General features: G+C 37.7%; 1 protein-coding gene across 2 annotated transcripts; it reads right to left on the reverse strand.

Moving 5' to 3' along the window:
- Nucleotides 1-11,604: 11,604 nt before the first annotated feature.
- On the reverse strand, nt 11,605-17,787 carry Tspan6 (tetraspanin 6). Of its 2 annotated transcripts, none has more exons than XM_021626646.2 (8): nt 17,649-17,787; nt 16,601-16,789; nt 16,211-16,285; nt 15,299-15,397; nt 14,749-14,883; nt 14,308-14,391; nt 12,467-12,573; nt 11,605-11,787 (listed from the first exon to the last, which is right to left on the reverse strand). In XM_021626646.2, exons 1-7 carry the CDS (start codon nt 17,733-17,735, stop codon nt 12,505-12,507), a joined length of 738 nt encoding a protein of 245 aa, XP_021482321.1. In that variant the 5' UTR covers nt 17,736-17,787; the 3' UTR covers nt 11,605-11,787; nt 12,467-12,504. The 2 variants fall into 2 exon arrangements, with proteins under 2 accessions (XP_021482321.1, XP_021482322.1); XM_021626647.2 differs by having other exon boundaries at nt 17,581-17,720.
- Nucleotides 17,788-17,790: the final 3 nt, after the last annotated feature.

Genomic DNA, 17,790 nt, shown 5'->3' on the forward strand with positions numbered 1-17,790 from the left:
GCCTTAGCTCTATGGTCCAGGGATTCTGCAGCTTTGAGACAAGGCTCTGAAATCCTATCAATTCTTCCCTCTAACAGGTGATTCTGACACATATAACCCAGGCAATTTTTTATTAATTAAATCTGTTTACATCTTGGTCATTGGCCCTTCTCTTCTCCTCCCAGTTCCACCCTCCCTCTGGCAATTATTTTTTTTTTTTATTTTATGTTTATGGGTGTTTTGGTTGCATGGGTGTATGCAAATTGCTTGGATGCCTTGGCCCATGGAGGCCAGGAGAGGGTGTCAGATCCCCTGGAACTGAAGTTACTAATAGTTGTGAGCCTCTATGTGAGTGCTGCGAACCAAACTGGGTCCTCTCCAAGAGTAGAAAATACTCTTAACTGCTAAGCCATCTCTCCAGTCCCAACCATGAAAACTTTTGTATAACACTGATACAGTTTACAAAACATCTTGATAGTATCATTTGCTACATTTTAGTTAGCTATATCATCAGAAAATTTGACATGTTTTTTTTGAAACCACAGTCATGCCCTAAAGACAAACATAACTGAAGATATCTGTTCAGAGAAGGGTGTTTTCTTTTACTCTGAACCTCACCTGACATTTGGGTGTGTCACATCTTCAAGTGCAGACCATCAATTTCTTCCTCTTGTACTCTTCTTTTAAAGCACTATTTTCTTCTTTGCAGTCTCTGCATAAACTACTTTTTGAGTAACAAAGACACAAGGTTTTCTTTTCTGAACCTCTACAAAAAAATGTGAACTCAAAACGTGCCAATCTTTCTAGGTGCAATTATGAATGTAAAAGGTCACCAGTTAATAGCAAAAATGTTCAAAAGAAACTATATGTTCCATTTGGAGTTTATAAGAGTCTGAGAGCAATTTACAAAAGGGAGCTGAGCTCGGTTTCTTACATTTATTTATTTAGGGTGCTGAGTGTGCACATGTGAAAGTCAGATGGCAACTTAAGTGAGTCAGTTCTCTCCTTCAACCATGTGAGTTCCAAGGCTTGAACTCAGGCTGTCATGTTTGAGAGCAACTATCTTTACCCAACGAACTATTCCACTGGACTGAGAGCTATACTTTTAGCCACAGCAAAATAAATGATGTTTTATTTCCACTCTGGAAGTAAGTAAGTTAGATGTGATTTGTTTCCTCATTTTTGTTTTTATTTTATTTAGTAATTTCAGTACTAATTCTATAAGCTTTATGTTACCTATACCATTAGGCAGTAGGTTTCTGCTCAGTTTGTTTAGTGATAAGCTACAGATTTATAATATAGTTCCTGCCATGACTTAAACTGATTTCTCCACCACTTGGCATCAATGATGTCCTCTGCCATCTGGGAGCACACCTTTATTATTCACAGCTTTAAACTCTGCCCTAGCCTCCAGTCTGGCTGAGATGGCTGTTTTCTCTGGTCCACCCTGGGATTTAGACAGCTCTGCACCTGTAGGTAGCTTTCCAGATCCCTTGAAATAGATCAGCGCTCTTTGAAGTGCATCATTAACACCAAGGGCTTTCTTTTACATGTATGGCCACCTCACCGAGAAGCCATATTAAAGAGCTGGAGCTGACTATTTTTGAAAACTGCACTACAGATAGGGTCTCCCTCAAGGAAAAAGCTCTGAGTCAGGTGAAGAAAAAAAAAATACTTGGTAAAAGGGAGCCATAAGACAGCTCCAATAGTCACATACTTTTGATGGTACTTTGTGAGATGCTCCAAACTGTCATCTGCCCACTCTGAGCTCTGGAAAAATGCTGCTTATCACAGGTACTGTGATTATGTATCTGTGGGTCTTCAAGGTGACAGTGGAATTGGGGGAAGGGACATGGAAATAGGCCATGCTCAAATGCCATGAAGTGTTCTGCTAGAAATGCTGTTCTTTTTTCAAAATAAATCTTACTCAGATTATTGAATTCCCAGATTTTTGGAAAATTTTATTTTTATCATTTTTACTTATACTCTTGTTTTGTGGAGGATGTGATTTACATAGGCTTTTACTTTGCCCTCCTGGGCATCCCACTTCATTGGTTATTTTATTTTCAAGACTATTTATAGGATTTTTTTTCTCTCTCCATCCCTATCTAACCATTTCTCTTGAAGACATTTCATACAAGGTCATACCTATCTTATGTAGTGTTCCAGTGTTAGCACAGAATATAATTGATTTAACTATGGAAAAAGTGCAGCTGCAAGGTCTGTGGAGGGGGGAGATAAGATCCTGAGTTAGCAAATGCATGTGATGCACATAAATAAATCCAAGCAAAATACTTATACATTTAAAATAAAGTAAAAGAAATAAATCTAAAAATATTTTAAAGAGTTCTATTTTTCAAAAGTGAAAAATGTTTGATGCAATTCTCAGATGAACAAAAACCACAAAGAATTTTTGTAATCAGCTTAATATATAATAAATATGAAAAGGACTCCTTCAGTCTGAAATGAAAATACTAAGCAATAACTCAAACCTGGACTCTAACACAAACACCAGTAATGGTATTTTGCAGGTAAACATAGGGCGGTATAAACACATCTTGTACCTTTTATCTTCCTAAGTACCTAAAGTATAACAAATGAATAAAATGTTTAAGAATACATGGAATATGCCCACACAAAGCCTTCTTTGGAAATGCTCACAGCAGCATTCTTCATAATTGCCCCAAACTCGAACCAAAGTAAATGCCAATCACCTGGAAAGTGGGTAGACAGAATGTGGTATAGCCACACAACAGAACATGACTCAACGGTAAAATGGAACCGAGTACCACCCATGCTCCATCAGGAGGATTCTTACATTCTGTAGTAAATGTGTTCAATCCAAAAGACTTTACAATGATTTTGTTTCTATGAAAAGTCTAGAACAAGAAAGTAGTTTGACGATTGTATACAGTTGAAGGTAGAAACAATGTTTAACTGAAAACAAAAACAAGGGATCCTGTGAAGATCAGAAATGTAGTTAATTTATGGGGATGAATGCACCATGTAGTAATATTAGTAAAATACTGAATTATACAGCTAAAATGACTGAATTTATGGTAAGAAAAAATATATTTCTACAAGCTCCTTGTAAACATTAGAAATGACAGGCATTTAGTATGTATCAGAAACTTTAAGTACTTGGCATATAGCAATTTATTTAATCCTCAGAACAGCCCTATGAAGTAGATAATATAACATAATCCCCTGTCATTAATGAAGGAACTGAGGTACAAAGATAATAAATAACTTGTCACAAAGCAGAGATTGAACATGAGTCCCATTGGTGTGGCTCTATAATTTGTGATCTATTCTAAACCATGACTCTATTTGTAGAGGGGAAAAAGGAATGTACAGATAGTCTGATATATGACAGTGTATGAAAGAAATTACAAGGAATACCCATTAACAATTCCCAAGGAAACAGAAATAAGGGGAGCTGAAAGGGAACTTTCTACATATTACTCGGTGAACTCTGAGATCCAATACAGTTTATAATAATTCATACATTCTTTCTGTGGATGACACATCTATTTTTACATCAAAGTACTGGTTATCTTAATTTGTTTGTGTACACATTTTTAGTTTTCCCTGAACATTTTAAATTTTTTTTCATTTTGCTTTTTTAAACTTTTATTAATTACACTTTATTCACTTTGTATTCCCCCATAAACCCCTCCCTCTTCCTCTCCTAATCCCACCTTCCCTCCCCCTTCTTCACGCATGCCCCTCCCCAAGTCCACTGATAGGGGAGGTCCTCTTCTCCTTCCTTCTGATCCTAGTCTATCAGATCTCATCAGGAGTGGCTGCATTGCCATCTTCTGTGGCCTGGTAAGGCTGCTCCCCACTCAGGAGGCGGTGATCAAAGAGCAGGCCAATCCATTTATGTCAGAGGCAGTCCCTGTCCCCATTACTATGGAATCAGCTTGGACACTGAACTGCCATGGGCTACATCTGTGCAGGGGTCTTAGGTTATCTCCATGCATGATACTTGGTTGGAGTATGAGTCTCTGGGAAGACCCCTGTGTTCAAAGTTTTTGGTTATGTTGCTCTCCTTGTGGACCTCCTGTCCTCTCCAGATCTTACTATTTCCCACTTCTTTCATAAGATTCCATGCACTCTGCCCAACAGTTGAGCATAAGTTTCAGCATCTGCTTTGATAGTCTGCAGGGCAGAGCCTTTCAGAGGCCCTCTGTGGCAGGTTCCTAACTTGTTTCCTGTTTTCTTCTTTTTCTGATGTCCATCCTCTTTGCCTTTTAGGATGGGGATTGAGCATTTTAGTCAGAGTCCTCCCTCTTGATTAGTTTCTTTAGGTGTACAGATTTTAGTAGGTTTGTCCTATATTATATGTATATATCAGTGAGTATATACCGTGTGTGTCTTTCTGCTTCTGAGATAGCTCACTCAGGATGATCTCTTCCAGTTCCCACCATTTACAAATTTCATGATTTCCTTGTTTTTAATTGCTGAGTAATATGCCATTGTGTAGATGTACTACAATTTTTATTATTATCATTTATTACAATTTATTCAATTTGTATACCAATTGTGTCCCCCTCCCTCATCTCCTCCCAATCCCATGCTCCCTCTCTCTCCTCCCCCTATGTCCCTTCCCTAGTCCACAGATAGGTGAGGTCTATTTGTCCCTAGTCTATCAGGTCTCATCAAGACTGGTTGCACTGTCTTCCTCTGTGGACTGGCAAGGTTGCACCTTCCAGGTGAAGGTGATCAGAGAGCCTGCCACTGAGTTCATGCCAGAGAGAGCCCCTGCTTCCCTTATTAGGGAACCCACTTGGACACTGAGTCTATGGGCTATATTTGAGCTGGGGTTTTAGGTCTTCTCCATGCATTGTCCATGGTTGGGGTATCAGTCCCTGCAGAGCCTCCAGGGCTCAGGGTTTTTTTTTGGGGGGAGGGTTCTGTTGGTCTCCTTTTGAGCTCTTGTCCACTGTAGGTCTTTCTATCTCTCTCTTCTTTCATAAGATTACCAGCACTCTACCCGAAGTTTGGCTATGAGTCTCAGCCTCTGCTTTGATAGGTCAATCAGTAGAGTCTTTCAGAGGTAGTCTCCTAACCTGTTGCCTGTCTTCTCCTGCTTCCAATGTCTATAGCATTTGTCCTTCTGAATGAGGTTTGAGCATTCTTCCTTAGAGTCTTACTTGATGGTTAGCTTTTTTTAAGAATATAGATCTTAGTATATTTATCCTATATTATATGGCTAATATCCACTTATGAGTGAGTATATACCATGTGTCTCTTTCTGCCTCTGAGTGACCTCACTCAGGATGATCTTTTCTAGTTCCCACCATTTGCCAACAAATTTTATTATTTCTTTGTTTTTAATAGCTGAGTAGTATTCTATTGTGTATATATACTACAATTTCTCTATCCATTCCTCAGTTGAGGTACAACTAGGTTATTTCCAGGTTCTGGCTATTATGAATAGAGCTGCTATGAACATGGTTGAGCAAATCTCCTTGTTGTATACATGAACATATTTTGGATATATGCCTAGGTGTGGCTCCCTGAACATTTTAGTATCTTTTCCCAGTTATTTGGAAGTCTGTTGTCAAGAGGCCAGATTCTCCATTAATTACCATGACATGCTTTCTGCTACATCCTTCTGATGTCAGACCCCAAGAGTGTTCTGAGGTCAGGTTGGACAGGGCTGAAAAACACTTCATGAAAGAAACACCTGTGCTATTTGTGCTTCTTGACAAAACCCCAATTGGGTGGGATTCCTGGTTACAGTGAGCTATTTGCTGTGAAGTTCCCAATCTCCAGAACATTTGAGTTCTAACAGGGGTGCTAGCTGCAGGGAACATTACTGCTGACCAACAAAGAAAGAGATTGTCTATTATGCATTTTTACACAAGAAAAGAAACCCATTGAATGAAACTATCTGGATCTGTGTCTACAGGGTGAGAGTAGTTCTGCCTCTGACATATGTATGTCTGTTCAGAAGAGGCTTACTTATTTATCAGCTTTTCTGCTCAAGATATGCACATGGGAATAGACTATAAAACAACCAAGAGATGAGGAGTGTCTTTACTAACACAGGAAAAAAAAACTGGTAAACTTTGAAATGTGCAACCAGATGCATAAAATTAGTGCTTAATGTTTAAACTATAAAAACAAATTTTGTGGTTATTTCCTTGATTCAGTAATTTTGAGGGTCCCAGGAAAAACAACAGGGTTGGATGAATTGTTAAGAATGTACGTTTTGTATATGAATAACTTTCAAGGGCATACATACCATGAGAAAACAGAGTACTCTTTTCATGAAGGCTTTTCTTTTTAAAGTTCTCATTTATTAAAGACTGATGGAAAATATTTAGAAGAGAAAACAGGTTTGTTTTTATTTTTTCTGTTCTGTTTTTTTTTATGTTTGCTAGCTATAAGCTGTGTTTTATAATCTCCTTCAATATGAAGATTCAGAAAACTAAAAACAAAACATTATATAAGGTTGGGAGTGTGAGATTCAATGGCAAAATACTTTACTAGCTTGCCTAAGACCTTGAGTTCATTTCCTAGTCACACACACACACACACACACACACACACACACAAATACTGTGCAACCCACTGAAAGAAGCATAAATTCAAACTCTGATTCAAATCTCAAATCTGAACCAACAGCTATATGACCTTGGACAAACTGGATACACAAATCGTTATTCTTTAAGGTGGGGAATAAGATCACATTACCACCCTTGCTGTGGTAGTTAATTAATTGAAGCAAATAGTGAGATGTCAAGAAACATCAGTTCTCTGTCTACCTTTTAACAAAGAAATAGAGTTGGAAAAGAAAATCCTTTGGACCAATTGCCTACTTTCTCTCAATGTGCTATTTCTCTGCTAAGAAAGCTATGGCCTTCCCAGGCAAAGAAAAGATGTTCAGCTATCCTGTACCTCTCAAAATCTCTTATGCTGTATGTAAGTATGGTCCCCAAATTCTACACAATGGAGCCTCTCTACATGCTCCAGCTGATAGAGTTTGTTCCATTCACTTTGCACTGGGTTCACATACTTGTGAGCCAATGACGCCAAATCCATTTGACTTGTTTTGGGGTATTGCTACCTGACTTATTATTTTCCCCAAAACAGTGGTAAGTAGCTTTTCTTCCAACACAGAAGAGCCCTTCCAAGCCACCATTTCAATTTTCTTCAACAAAACCTTTGAAGATACATGGTGATGATACCAGCACCAGATCAAGTATCACAATCTTACCTAAAGAATCCATGATGACCTGAAAAAATGTATGTGGTAGAACCAGGGTGATCTGATCAACTTTTATAGCAACTTAGGAAAGAACCATTTCACTGAACACCAAATGAGTACCAGCTACTCGCCATGCATCAGATGTCATAGAAGAGTGTTTGGAATGTTTACATGTTTAGAGTGCTAAGTCTCTAGGTGTTACAGGGTGAGGGAAATGCAAATGAGTATCTACGCATAAGAGAACAGAAAAGCAATGCAAGCCTTGAAAGGACACCAGAAAAGAGGAAATTCCAGTAAACTAGAAATATCTCGGAAAGAAAGAAAATCAGTGTCTCACATTCAAACTAAAACAAGAGAAAACCCCAGTTTTCAGTGGCATCAAATACCTCGAAGGACTGAAGAAAGAGAAGCAGCAATAAGTGATCTGACCAAGAGGAAGTTCCCGGTGGTTTCTGAGATTAAGTGGTTTCTGGGTAGGTAGGTGGTTTCTCTTATATAAACACTGGCTTATATAAAACAGGGTATTTAGATCAACATCTTGTTTTTTCCTAGAACATTAGAGACTCATTATAATTAAACTCACTCATTCATTTATTTATTCCATTAACATTTATGGTGCTCTCATAGGCACCTAACTCCACTAAGTTCCATGGGGTAGGGCACCAAATAGAAAAGCCATAATTAAATCACAATGATCCTTTCTTAAAAGCAATCAGGGCAGAGTTTTAAACTAGAAAGTTTAAGGTGAAAGTCTCATTTCCCTGTAGCTATTTTCAAATTATATATTCTTTTCTAATACAGTAGCTTTTTGTTTTCCCTTTTGTGTGTTTTTGCCTTTTGTTTTTTAAATTAGAAAGGTTAGATTTGTCAATCTAGAATCAGGAAAATGGAAAAAAGTAAAATCAGAATACTGCAAGGAAAGGCAGGAATGGAATTTTTATCTTGTGTTAGATTTTACTCTACAAACACAGAAACCCACACAACATGGTCCAAAGTAACCAACGTTCTTCAGTTCCACACACACACACACACACACACACATACAAATGCTTATATTGCCTTGCATCTCATAATTTAAGAGATTTGTTTGGCCACATCCCTGGCAAAGTCCTAACTTGGACGCTGACAGGAGGTTAAAAAGAGAAAGTCTCAAAGAATCTTCTGTGAGCTCTGAGGGAAAACAGAAATGGTATTTATACCTTATATTAGGTATGTATGTCCACAACTTTGATGCCCAAAACATAAACAAAGCACCCACATGGAGCAGGCCATGAAAAACGACCAAGCATTCCACATTTTCAGAAAATATGCCTACAGAGCTCTGTGTCTCTAAGTGGAGCTCAGAGCCCCCTTACAGTGAAAAATCTGGTGCCTGACAGTAAAACAGCTCACTGGATGCATTCAACACATCAAAAATGAAGAATCATTTTAAAATTTAAACCTGGGTATGATGTAGAGAAAAATAGAAAGTTTGCCAGATTTTTATAAAAACAAACCTTCAAAGGTATTTTATATATATATATAAAGACTCAAATGCAGGCTTGTGTCACAAAGAAAATTCATTCAGTGAGTTATTATGGGTGTCAGTACAGGAAGATACATGTGGTCCAGTGGGAAGTGCGTAAACTTGACTGAATCCCTCACTCCTGCCAGCTATTCTAATCAGCAAAAGTGTGAAAAACTTTTCACAGCTCAGAATCTAAAAAAGCCAGGGCACACATTTACATAAGAATTAAGGTTTACAATCCAATATTCGCAAACATATGACAGCTTTATAAGTGGCCTTTTGTACTTTGCCACCCAAATAAGCCTGACTTAAAACTAATGAAGCCATTCAGATGTTTAGTAAGAGGTTCTTTTGTTTGTTTGTTTTCTACTTCCCATATTTTAATTTCCTACAGTTTTTAGTGAGGGGGGAACCCTCACTTGTAAACTAAAAACTTCACAAGGCTTTTCAAGATCAGCAATGACTTTGACACATAGTTAAGAGGAACATGGAAAGTGTTCCAAAAATGGGCAACAGAATCCATGTTAGAACAGACCCCCACCTCAACTCCCCTCCCCCTTCATTGGACTGCCTTGTGTGAAAAGGATGTGCTTAGTCCTAATGCAACTTGATGTGCCAGGGTGGGCTGGTTTTGGGGGTCCCCTTTTCTGAAGAGAAGGGGAGGGGGAAGTAGAAAAGGGGTGGGGCTTGGAGGAGAGGAGGGAGAGGGCTGTAATCAGGATGTAAATTGAATAAATAAAAATTTGTAAAAGCCAAATGGTGGCGCATGCCTTTAATCCCAGCACTCAGGGAGCAGAGAGGCAGGTGGATCTCTGTGGGTTTAAGGTCAGCCTGGTCTACAAAGGGAGTCCAAGACAGCCAAGGTTACAAAGAGAAACCCTGTCTCAAAAAAACAAAACCAAACAAAAAAAGGGACATGGAAGACCTCTGTGATGATCCTTCTCTCCAACTCAATTCACCACACCACCCCCCAAGAAAAGAATGACAGCCTGAAGAGGAGGCCATTTAGGAGAACTAAAAAAAAAAAAAATGTAATGGAGATGCTGAGGTGTGGCTCACCACAGTTCATGGTTTCTGGCATGGATGCAAGTAGAGAAAGTCTCTGCTTCTTTTGCGGGCAGGCCATTGGGTGTTTGACCATGCTTCAGTGATTGTATAGACAATGAAAAATGGATTTTTTTTTCCTTTGTATTGCTATCACTCTTAATGTCAAAAGCCACACCTGCTAGAAATTTAAGAATATCCCTTTTTGCACAACTCCAAGCTTTCAACACATGTATGTGAAATTAATTAACTAGGTTTTGTTTTTAGCATATACTAATTGAACAAAGTGGGATTCATTATCATATGTGTATTTGTGTACATTTGTTCATGGGGAGTATACACAGTAACCCCTTTAAGTGTTGTTCCTCAAGTACCATCCATACTTTTTCTTGAGACAGTCTCTCACTGGCATGGAATTCACCAAGTAGACTAGGCTGGTTGGCCATGAAGCCCTAAGGATCTACCTGTGTTTAAACACCCCACCCCAGCACTGGCATTACAAACAACACCTTGCCTGGCTGTTTTAAAGTGGGGTCCATAGTTAGAACTCAAGTATTTGTACTTTCAGGCCACAGCAATCAGGTTAACCGAATTACTTCCTAGCACCACAGTTTGTTTTGGTTCCATGCTTCTTTCTTTTTTGCAAGACTAAGAACTAGGGACCCATGCCTGCCAGGCAAGGGCTCTACCTCTGGATCCCAAGCCCAGCCTTTCATTACATTTTTATGCATGTATATAATGTACTCATATCAAATTTCACTAACCTCTCTTATATCGTCTTCTCCTCCAACTTTCTCATCAAAAACAGAGTAGTTTTTGTCCATTTTATTGATAATAGTCATTGACTCCTAACCATTAAATCTGGGACTACGTGATAAAACACGGCTCACTACTGGATGCACAGATTCAAAGTCAAAAAAATAATAATTTCATTATCCTAAAGATGCAGGCTATATGATATTTTAGACAACTTTTCAATGCAAACTATACCACCACAAAAGCCTGACCTTTTAAGAAAATACTAAACACATGCTAAAAATGACTTAGAATGTGATTTATCATAGAGGATACTATTTTTGACAGGGATATTATCTTTTAATAATAGTCAAGGCCTTGGCCTTACCTTTCATCCCTAAACATAGGGCTTCACTTTCTCAGTAGGAAACAACTATCTCAGTAGATTTTCTAAAAATTAAAATGATTCTTTTAGAGGAAATTCTGTATTTATTGTGTAAAGGATTTATATTTATTAATCAAGGATACAAACAAAAATGAAGACTATTAAAATTACCCAAAATGTTGACAGTTGATATGAACTATTATTTCAACTTGGTGAGGAAAATGTAGCTAAAGTAATCAAGATAAGTTCCATTAAATTCATAAGGAAACTACAATAGTTTTGACACCATTAATCATAACCTTTCAAATAACAAAGAATAATCAGTATAAATGCCTTAGTTTGGAGATAAAAATACATTGTGTGTGGAATGCTGATGTGTCAAAGGTAGTGGGCCTTGGTCTTTGTGCTCTGCACCCAAAGCCTGAGACAGTTGCAACCTACCCAGAAATGCTGATGATGGGTACCATCTGATGACTAGCTGGAATGAAATTATAAAATATGACTGCTTATCAACAGAGACTAATAAAACATTTCCCTTATTGGTGCAGATTATATAAACAAGCCAGATAATCTTTACTATTAAGAAGCCCACTGAGGGAGGCCAATTTTCTATCACACTACATCAATAGCAAATTCATAAAATTTCCATTAATAACACTGTTATCAAAATAGCAAATTCACAGCACTTCTCACAGTTCCCACACTGAAAAATAAAATTCAAGAGAAACATGGTATTATTTCATTTACAATTTACTAGCTTTTCCAGTGTTTCAGAGATACAGGGGTACACCAATAAGACAGAAATGGACATTGAACACAATACACAAATATCTTGAATCAGTCTTCTGGAGCATTTTTTCAAGCTAATAAGAAGTCAGTCTCCATCCAAGCAATGGTAAAACTCACAAGGGTAACCTTAGCATGTAAAAATTAAAAAAAAAAAAAAAAAAAACAAGGTTAATTCAGTGTTACCTAAATTACATCATCTATATTTGCCCGCATCCTGGTCTATTCCCACTAGTGAAGACCTCCCAATATGCCCCCAGGCTGTATCCCAGTTAACATGTGACAAGTACCCCAGAGAATAATTCAGCCAGTAACAACTGTCCCCCACATCTGGTTTATTATTATTATTATTATTATTTACCAAGAAAGCTCCAGTACTAAGCACTGACTACAGCTGTATAGTGAATGAAAATTAAGGTCTAGGGGAAACACCAATATTAGTCAAGGGCAGGACGGATTTTCTTTTACACTTTATTAAAGGGCATGGTTAGATTATTTGTTTTAACTCTAGGTCAAAATACGTGAGAAAGGAGACATCTTATAATATTTAGGTTGGCATGTGTAGGTGAACACTTAATCCAGAAATGTTCTTTTATGCACAAATGTTTGAAAATGCAAGCACAGATAAGCTACATAAATACTTTCAGGCCAGCCTTGCAGATAGAAACCTGACCTGTCCAAACAGTGCCTAAACAACAACAAGAGGATTTAAATAAGCCACTGGAGGAGACTATGAGAAACTTAATTCATAAGTGCAAGCTAACATAAATATCAATATGAACAGCATTAAAAACTAAAATGAACGTACCTTAAAATTGGAGAAAAATAAGGCCGTGTGTATACTGGTTATACTATCTCATACTGGTTATTTGTTATGGCACGAGAAAGACAGTACGCAAGAAAGATTCCAATTAACTGAAGAGAAAATATGAACAAAATTAAACACACATGCACACACACACATTCCTGAATGGAAATTGAAGAGCTCAGGATATAGATGTAGTCTCATTTTATTTGTAATTCACCAGTCATTTCCTTTCTTGAGTTTTTTCTACATGATTATGTCTGCTACTTCTGCAGTGCCTAGGTCACATTCAAAGAATCTAAAATGCCTTACTATTTCACTAGCCATGAACCAGAACTTCATAACCAACACTAAGGGAAAATTCAGGAGTCATGGGATTTAGGGAAATCCTCAGCTACCAAAAAGAAAAGGATGATTTTGTTTACAATACGCATGTTATCAAGTGACATCCCAACCAATGTGAGAAGGTAATTTCTTGGATGTTTTTGTGCTGTCCAATAAAACAGACAATAGCCTTGTGTGGCTACCGAGGACTTAAATGTAGTTAAAACAACCAGGGTTATAATTTTATCTAATAATTAGAATGAAGAAGGCTAATTGCTATTGCACTGATACAGATTTAGATAGTAAGATACATTACTTTATAAATATTTTAGGACTAGCCTTGCATTAGTCTTACTTCTATAACATTATTTGTGTATGGAAAAAAATACTTTATAATTTCCCTCCAAATCACAATATCAAACTTTTCATGCTACAGTGATCAGTACAACTCATTAAAAACTCAATCTATAAAGTGACAAAATAATAAGCACATATGAAATAGAGGCTTGTATGCTCTATAAACAACCCACCAGGCAGTTGCAGCCCAGGAAAGAAAGACTCTAATAAAGTTTTAGAACCTTGACTGATCACAGAGAAAAAACAAGATTTCGATCAAACTCATGTTTTGACAAAACATGAGGGTACTGCATCTGCCCCAAGTTAACTGTTTTCAGAAAATATGTACCAGGTCTGGGACATAGCTCTGTGGCAGAATGCTTGAATACTATTGGTAAGACTCTTGGTTCAACACACAAACACACACACACTCACTCACACACACACAAACACATATGTGCGTGAGTGTGAATTTAAGCTATGTACACTATATGCTTTCTGCTAGGATTACATTCTAAATCTTTTACAGATTCAAAGCATGACTAACTATGACAATGGAAATTAAAATTTAGAGGGGATTTTTTTTGCTTCTTTTTTTTTTTGGGGGGGGGACAGGGGAGAGACAGGGTTTTATTGTATAGTCCTGGTTGTCCTGGAAATCACTCAGTAGACCAGGCTGGTCTTGAACTCAGAAATCTGCCTGTGTCTGCCTCCCAAGTGCTGGTAATAATGGCATGTGCTACTACTACCCAGAAAAATTTAGAGTTATTTGTAGTTGTATAAAACAAAGGATCCAGAAAACCTTTCACTTATATAAAAATAAAAATAAACAAGTTAATTACAAACAAAATAAAGAATATACACCCAACGTAAGTTCCATGACTTCACCATAAGAAAACCCATACTGTGATGGGTAAATGACTGCTTTGTGAAAAAACATGACTTTTCTCACATTGTCTTCACTATCCAATCCCTTGGAGCAAAACCTTCATGTCTTAAAAGTGAAACCCAGCTGAGTGTGGTGGGTGGTACATGCCTTTAATGGCATCATTTGACTTAGCAGAGGCTGGTAAATCTTTTTGCGTTTTAGGACAGCCTTGTCTACATACTGAGTTAAAAACCAGAAAAAAAAAATCTTATACATACAAAAATAAAACATTTCCCAAAGAACAAAGAAAACCTACCTGGAAGCAAGCAACACCAAAAGAAATTCCAGCAACGACTCCCATTTCTGACTCTATAATTGCCATTACCTTTATGAAACAACCCTAATAGGAGAGAAAAAAAAAAAACATTAAGTACAAACAAGAGAGCTGTGCTTTTCTTACTGGTGATAATAACTTTAATCATTCAGCTGTCCACAGAAGATGGTCTTGAACTACTATTAGCCTTGATTATCATTTTACTGAAATCTAGCCTGTTTCATCTGCTCTCAGTCTCAGCTAGTTCCACCTTCTGGATTTTGCATTGAAAAGTTACTTGCTAGTTGTATGAAATGAAAAACCAGCTCCCCTACAAACTTCAGATTTTGTATATTCATGCATGTAAAAATTAAGTCCACTTTGTATTCCATTCAATAAATCCTCAGATACTATCAAATAAAAAAGTCCTAAAAGGATTCTTACCTCTTCGTTGACTTTATCTGCATCTCTCTGTGGAGAACAATCCTCCAGTTTACAGCAGCTTTTGGGAAATCCTGTTTCTGAGTAATAATTAGTACCTTTCCAATCTCTGTAATTGGTGACACCGCAACAATGCAACTGAGAAAAAAAATGTAAAAAGCGTTTGTTGTTCATATTATTGGTTTGCAGCCAAACATGTAACCTAACATAATTTTCTATTGTAATAATGTGCTCAAACCAATATGTACTATACTCAGTGATTCTCTTCTTGATTAATTCAAAAGACTGGCACTTGAGTCTAACAATAAATATTAAAGTTTTAGACTGTCGTTAGGGCCTTGTTGTAGTTGGCCCTAACAGTATTTGTCTGTGATGTAAATGGAAAGAAAGAGAACAAAGACACATGGGTAGAATAACACATAGCTATGCCTTATCATCCCACACTACTTTTCCACACAAGGAGGAACCACCCAGCACCCTAGCTCCATCCTTCCCTTGGAAGCATTAAGGAATATGTTTCCCTCTAGAAAACACACCAACCCTCACCACTTACAGTACTTTGAATCTTGTCTACAGCTTCACTTCTATAGTCTCTTGTGGAGTTGTACTCCTTCAAAGCGTTTTCATAGTTATTTTTAAAGCTGTTCTTAATCTGTATCCGAAAAACAAAATGCCAATAAACAAATATTCTAGAAAATATTTAATGTTTCTATATCAAGCAAGTTATTCTCATGTCTGGCTAACGGTTTTATCTTTGATGTGTGGTAAATTAACTTCCATGGTCCAATTCTGTCTGTTAAGTGACATAGTTTGGATGAAAGGACTATTAAGTAAAACATTACAATATAATATAATATCTACACATTCAAGGTGTGATGAGAGCATGTACTTATCAATGTGCGCTGCTCTTTGACCCTTCAACTTTGTCCATGTACAAGTCAGACACCTATGGAACTGATTCTCACTAACAATTCAAATAGCACTTGAATACACTTTCCCTCCTTGTCAAATGGCTTCTCAACAGTGCCATGTTTACTTGATTTTAATATATGAATATTAAACTTTTGGTTATTTGCATTAATTATATCTTTTCAAATTGTGACTTATGGAAAGGTATTAATTTTCTCTTATAAACTTTGCATTTTACTTTCCTATTAGTAAAGTTATAAAACTCTAATAGGTGCTTATACAACAAATTATGACTAGAAACTGGTATGATATGGTTATCACTTTCTTCTAATGATTATCAATCCTACAAATGTTTAATATTCATTTACATTAAAAGTATGTGAGCATTTTTACTAGAAAGCCACTCTTGTCAGATACAGGTTGAAAGATTAGCTTGAAATACAGATTGAAGTGGTTGTTTAAAATATTGAAAGCTGTCGAACTGTGCTATTTAACCTATTTATCTAAGATGAAAGGATAAATTTTAATATACTATGATTGTCTAATTCAAGCTTACCTCATGTCTGAAAACAAATCCTACAATGGCGGCAACTAGTTCGACCAAAAAAATGAGTGTCAGAAACATTGCATACTGTGGAGTAAAAAAATTTTTAAATTTCAAGTTAGTACAAATAAGACTCATGACAGATGAAAACGGGGAGGTATCTGGAATTCTGAGCAATCAATTTAACATATTTTATTGAAAAGAGCAGGGAAAGCAATATCAAAATGTCTACTTAAATATGGAAGCTGGCAGCAGGACGATTTCGGGTTGTTTTGTTTTTCATAAGGAACATGAAAAAGTTTAAGCAGCTTCAGCCAGTTCCGAGAAACAAAGACATAAGGCTAGAACATGTACAACTTTCCTAGGAAAACCAAGAGTAGTCTAAAGAAATCAAAGACTCACCAGTTTCAGCATCCATGCAGAAGCTCGACAGGTAGCAAAACAACCAAAGGTGCCCAAGAGAATAATGACAGTACCAGTGCCAATAAGCACAAAAGGCACATTGGTGGCCTTCTCATTTAAGAGGGAAAAATAATTTTCCAGGCTAACCTTTCCCCAAATGCCAATGGCAAGAAGGATGACACCAGTAATCTACGTGAGAAATCAGAGAAAGGAACAATTAGGCACCTTACAAGCTTGTATCTTCCATCACAAACCCAGGAAGCATTTGTGCCTATGAGAATTAATTTATCAGTCTGATTGCCACGGTGGCTAGGATATTTGAGATTGTGGGGATCTGGTATGGAAAAGGTAAAAAAATGTTCTGCAAATAAAGGAAGGTTTTGGACAAGTCATCTTCCTTGTCCACATAAGGACATAAATCCATCTGTTTTATTTTGGCATACATGTCTAGAGATCAAAAGTTCTTTAAGCAATTTACTCCAGTCTGAGAAAAAAAACCATCCTGTAAGCGGGAGGGTCAAAAGAGTTTCTGGATTACAGAAACTTCTCGAATCCCTCATCCCAATTTTTAGGGATGGACAGAATACAAAGGAATAGTACACAAAAGAAAACCCAAGGACAGAATGACAGGAATAGAGTCACACCATCCTTACCTGTGAAAAAACCTCTTAGGAAGCAGTGAAAAGAAAGATACTATTATGCAAAAGACCCCTCAAAGGAGGGAAACAAGCCTCTCCTCTCTGAAGGTTCAGAGACACCTCACGAGCTCTAGGGGCCTTATAACTCCTCTCTTCTCCAGTACAGACCTCGATCTCCTCAGACATCCGAGTGCCACTTCAACCACGCATCTCACATCAAGACTCCACGATGCCTTCCCCAGCTCCAATCTTGGGGACCCCGCCTCTATGGCCTAGGCCAACTCATCGCCATTGCTGGGGTCTAGGGAACCACAGCCGCCCAAACCTCATCCCACTCCAGACCTGAGAGTCTCCGCTCGAGTCACATCCACCATCTAAGTCAGGATTCCCCGGCCGTTCCCGTGTCTCACCCAAAAGATGAAAGTGTAGATCAAGAGAACGCTTTTGAAACAAGTAATGACTGGTTTAGTCTGCAGCCTCCGAGATGGGGACGCCATGACTAGCCGGAGACCCTGCGCCTCCGCAGCAGATCAGCTTGAGCCAGCCAGGCTC

Source organism: Meriones unguiculatus, chromosome X (genome assembly GCF_030254825.1).
Source record: "Meriones unguiculatus strain TT.TT164.6M chromosome X, Bangor_MerUng_6.1, whole genome shotgun sequence".
NCBI classification, from domain to species: domain Eukaryota; kingdom Metazoa; phylum Chordata; class Mammalia; order Rodentia; family Muridae; genus Meriones; species Meriones unguiculatus.